At 39.4% G+C, this 5,000-nt stretch overlaps 1 protein-coding gene across 3 annotated transcripts in view; it reads left to right on the top strand.

Moving 5' to 3' along the window:
* Positions 1-5,000, top strand: part of LOC138022387 (uncharacterized) — a 52,167-nt gene that overhangs the window by 30,725 nt on the left and 16,442 nt on the right. For all 3 annotated transcript variants that reach the window (XM_068869508.1, XM_068869506.1, XM_068869505.1), the window contains exon 2: positions 3,006-3,337. In XM_068869508.1, coding sequence (XP_068725609.1) covers positions 3,006-3,337 — 332 coding nt within the window. The remainder of the gene's footprint in view (positions 1-3,005; positions 3,338-5,000) is intronic.

Here is a 5,000-nt window from a genome sequence, read left to right as displayed (position 1 = left end):
AAATTCATCATTTTTTATTGAAAAATGGTAAACTCTTTGTAGCAATGCAATGTTGTTTTTGTTATGTGATGACAACAATCATCATCTTCTTCATGGAAGGTTAAGGCATTTTCTCGCTCCTTTAAGGGAAACTTTGTAACGATTTACGGTCAATATTTAATGAACCCCATCCGTTCAACATCTTGATGGCTTTCAAATCTTTTCTACGTTTTTTCTTACGTGATCCAAGTGAATCTAGAACAAAAGGGTCTTCCAAAGTACACTGTATAACTGACTTTATACGAATATAAACACAACACCATGAGAACGTTAATTCACCCCACGTTTCAAGTTTGAATGCAAGTCTTTCTTTGCTAGTATTCTCCAAAAGCAAAAAGGGCTAGTCTGTACATTAATTAAATAAAAGAAATTTATTTCCCAGAGGAAGCAAATGGTTTTATGCTAAGTATGGCAAGCGTAGTTGATTGTTTTCCATGTTGTAGTTTGGGCATTCCTGTCATCCGAGAGCTTCGCTAGATCGTTCGCCATGTGCTCAAGCTAGATGGAGGGCTGCTTTCCAACTTTGAATCCAATGGTGCCTCCTAAGGGAGGCAGTGTGGCCCAGTGGTTAGAGCGCTTGCCTTGAGATCCGGAGATCCCGGGTTCCAGACCCGTTCTGACCACTCGTTGAATTTGATCCTGGTAGTCCCTGATTCAACTTCCCAGCTTCACTTGTAAATAGCCAACTTGTTCGCCTCCAGCCAGTTGGGATTCTTAACAGTTGTTGTTGTTCCGTTCTGTCGTTTCGTTGTGTTTCATTGCCCCTGAAAAGCCCCTGTGGTGAGCGGTCAATTAAGTATGTATTGTATTCTATAGAGTCAAAATCAACTTTGAATTCAACGCTGCTATTAACTGAACAGCTTCCACTGGATTTCAGTTGTAACAGCAGCGTGACAGTGCCCCTTTAATTGAGTACCACCATAATCAGTTCAATGCCAATTTTGACTGACCTTCGACCCCAAACCTGATCCTCGAGTCTCAGTGGCCGTTGGCAAAACCCGGACGGGACCGGACCGTACCGGATCGGATCGGATTGACAAAACACGGACCGGATCAATAAACAAAATCCCCGCCAAAAGTAGACGGTCACCAGACAACGTGTTGAAGGCAGGAGAAGTCGAATTCTGTGCCTTTCTCTCTTGTGTAGTGGTCTCCTCATTTATTTAGAATCGTCGAAATGCTTTTTTTCCAGAGGTGATTACAGATTCTGAAGCGGAATTATGAAAGACAACGATGTTACGAATTCACATCAATAAGCGAATTGACTGCGTGCGTGACAGTCTTCTTCTTCAAACATGAAAACTGACAACAATTTTTTACTTGACCCCAGTCCTGACAATTGCACAATAGCCTGATTTAGCAACAGAAAGGGTACGTCAGTTGACGAAAGGAGAGCCCGCAGAATAGTTGGGATTCTACTCTAATATTACCTAATATGGATATTTTTGCTGCGCACGCCATCGTCAACTGACATTCCCGTTCTGTTGCTAAATCAGGCTAACTGTGTAAGCCCTTCCTCAGCCTCGGAGATTTATGAACAATTTTTATGGAACAATAGGTTCATACGCATAGAATCCCGCTCAGTTTTCAACCAAAAGTTAATTGATGTTGGTATTATAACTGTTCGGAACCTCCTCGACTCACATGGCAATTTTAAACAGCTGTTTTACCTACAACATGTACACCTCTCACCTATTGATCATTATTTCCTTTTTAGTCTCTTTTGTGCCATCCCGGAGGAATGGCGTAGATTGTTAAAGATAAATGAAAATGCAGCTCTTTTACACGATTGTTATGTAGATTTGGATAGTTTCTCACTACACCTTGGAGGGGAAAAGCTTGATGTTGAAAAGATTCAATCGAAACTATTGTCTGAAACGTTTTCTTCTAAAATCTCTTGTAACCCTACCTCTATGAAAAAATACAACGAAATGTTCAAGACAAAGACATTTGAACTAGACTGGGAAAGAATATTTTCTTTGCCTTTTAAAATAACGTTGAATACAAAGTTAAGAGAATTCCAATATAAAGTTCTTTAAAGAATTTGTTATACAAACATTATGCTCTTCAAATTTGGTTTAGCCGATTCCCCTTAGCTGTCCCCTTTATGTTATTTCTGTAATAAAGAATTGGAGACATTCGAACACTTCTTTTTTTACTGTAGTAAGGTTAGCACCTTTTGGAATGAGCTAAAAACATTCTCCTCAACTTGCAAAAGTTAATCTCTAAAAACTTCCATATCATAGATATTCTATTTGGGCTTTTTTCTGCGGCTAATGTTGATGACAATATTCTAGTTAATTACATAATACTTGAGAGCAAATACCTTATTTTTCGCTCGAAATTAAACAAAACGTTTCCCACCATTGCCCTGTTAATATCAAAATGCAAAACAATGCACCAGATCGACCATTTCATTGCGAGGAAAAATAACAAACTCCACTTTCATGATGAAAAATGGCATCATTTTTTACCCATAATGGAGCATGAGCTATCACCTCCAACTCTCAACTTAAACTAATGCTGTAGTATTGTAATATGTTGAAATGTGTATAGCAAAAAAAAATCAGGCTATTGTGCAATTAGAAGGGACTGGGGTAAAGTAAGGAATTGAAGTCAATTTTCTTGTTTGAAAAAGAAGACCGTTGTGAACGTAGTCCATTCGTCACATCGTGTCTTTCATAATTCCGCTTCGGAATCTGTAATCATCTTTGGAAAAAAACATTTCGATGAGTCTCAATAAACGAGGAGACCACTACACAAGAGAGAAAGGCAAAGAATTTGAGCACGCTGTCTGGTGTTATTGATCCCGTCCGAGTTTTGTCAATCCGGTCCGATCCGATCCGATCCAATCCTGATTTTGCCAGCGGCCAGTCTCAGTTGAACTTCAGTTTCCTACAGCTCTGTTTAATCTTTTTCTTTTTTTTTACGCTCATTTAAGAATATGGTTTTTTTTTTTTTATCAGATTGCAAGCAGACGGAGACATCTGCGGAGAAGGACCCCGATATCTCAAGGTCCAGTTAAATTCTAAAGTCAGTTTTATCTGTCCGAATTTAGCAACTGTGCTGCAGAAAGGTTCAACCGCCATTCAGACATCAGCCATGTATGAGAACCTTTGGTTGATTCAGAACGAAGCAGCGTTTGAGAAATGTGACATAACACTGGATCCAAACGCAAGACGTCTTTTAACTTGCAATTCTCCATCTGCATTGCTTTTTACTTCCGTTATATTCGCTCAGTTTACGGCAGAGGATGATGGCCTAACATTTGAAGGAGGAAAAACGTATTATTTTATTGGTAAGCGATCAAGAAAACAAGATAAAACTAATATTATGTGAACTGAAGTAAAAATAGTCTGATAAGACGATTTTTCTTCATGGTGACACGGATATACTCGTAAAAACAGTAAAAGCCCCTTTGCGGGAATCGATCTCGCGATGGCCTTCCGATAACTGGTTCGGATGCTCTGACACTAAGAAGGCTCATCATAATTATATAGTTAGATGGTTGGACTCTCCCTGGTTAAAGGTTCTAGTTTTGTGATGTGAGCTTCAAATTAACCACTGAACTGCCAACCTTTTGCCATTTAAATTTCTGTAGTTGTAAGCTCTTAATTAAAGAAATGTTCCTTGACGCCTTTTTTTAAACTTGCACCAATTGGTTCCTTTGTTCAGGTGTTTGAAAGTCAATTTGTATTACTTGCCCATTTTGTTCAAATTCTTTTCTTCCACTTTGGATTGCCGTTATGAGGTATATGGATGACGGATGGAAGAACGGGATCTACGGTTAATTTACTGTCCTATAAACCGAGAAGACTAAGCATGCAGATGTTCTGCAAAGAAAAGCCTGTCTGTTTTTGAATTACGTGTCCCAGCCAGTCGGTGTAGCGTTAGGTGAATACATAAGAATATCTTTAGCCCCCCCCCCCCCCCCTCTGGACAATTTGCTACACATTCGGACTGCCCCCCCTTCCATCAACGAATTGCCGGTACCTTGTTATACCACCAGGCCACCGAGCCAACAAAAAAAAAGCATTCAATTAATCAATTGAATGTTTTTTTTTTTTTAACATTGAATGCGAAATTTATGATATTAGGTTGCAAATTATTTTAACTGCCGAGGCTATAGATAATTCTCTTTTAATTATTTCTTAGAACTTTGAATCAAGCGGCATAAAAAAAACGTATCAATCAGTGCCGTACTGCAAAATACAGCCTGCTCAACTGGCCAAAGACAGCGCGGGTGCCATCTCAAAGCGATATGATAGGATAGGATTTGTATTATTATTTTTTTTTTTTTGACGTTTTTTTATAGTAAGGCTGTGTTTATGTTGTTTGTTTGTTGTTTTTTTGTGGTTGCCAGTAATATGTTTTGCAGCCATCAAACATCGAGACTCTGCTCGACTCTGGCCGGGGGAGGATTTCCTGTACTTCTCAGGGCAACCGCTATAAAACTGGCCATATACCGCCTTTTCATTGAGCAATATCGAACATACTTTGGCGTTTTGACCGGAAAAAAATATATATCGCATTTATGCACAGTAGTGCTGAGGGGATAATTCAGACCATTCACAATAAGCCTTAAAAGAAACAAAGATACGTTCACTTAAACGAAATATGCTGAAATTGCAGTCAAGAATTTGCATAATTACTATAGGAAATTTTGGACACTGACTTTTTGGTCTCTCTGTTCGCATCAATCCCGGTGGTATTGGCTCTGCAGGTCTCCCGTGAAAGATTAGACCGAGATAGTAACCTAATAGAGCGCACTAACGTTCCAAGGGTAACATAATGCGATTCTAAGAGTTAGTTCTGCGGAACAGCTATTTCACTTATGAAAAGGAGCATTATCATCAAACGTTTGGCTGCTCCATGGGATCGCCTATAAGTGCAACCATAGCCAATCTGGTGATGGCGTTTGTAGAGGAAAGAGCAATTTCAACGGCCGCCCATCCCCCAAG

This window comes from Montipora capricornis, chromosome 10 (genome assembly GCF_036669925.1).
Source record: "Montipora capricornis isolate CH-2021 chromosome 10, ASM3666992v2, whole genome shotgun sequence".
NCBI classification, from domain to species: domain Eukaryota; kingdom Metazoa; phylum Cnidaria; class Anthozoa; order Scleractinia; family Acroporidae; genus Montipora; species Montipora capricornis.
Note: the sequence above shows the minus strand (reverse complement) of the source record. Positions and strands in the feature narration are given on the sequence as shown.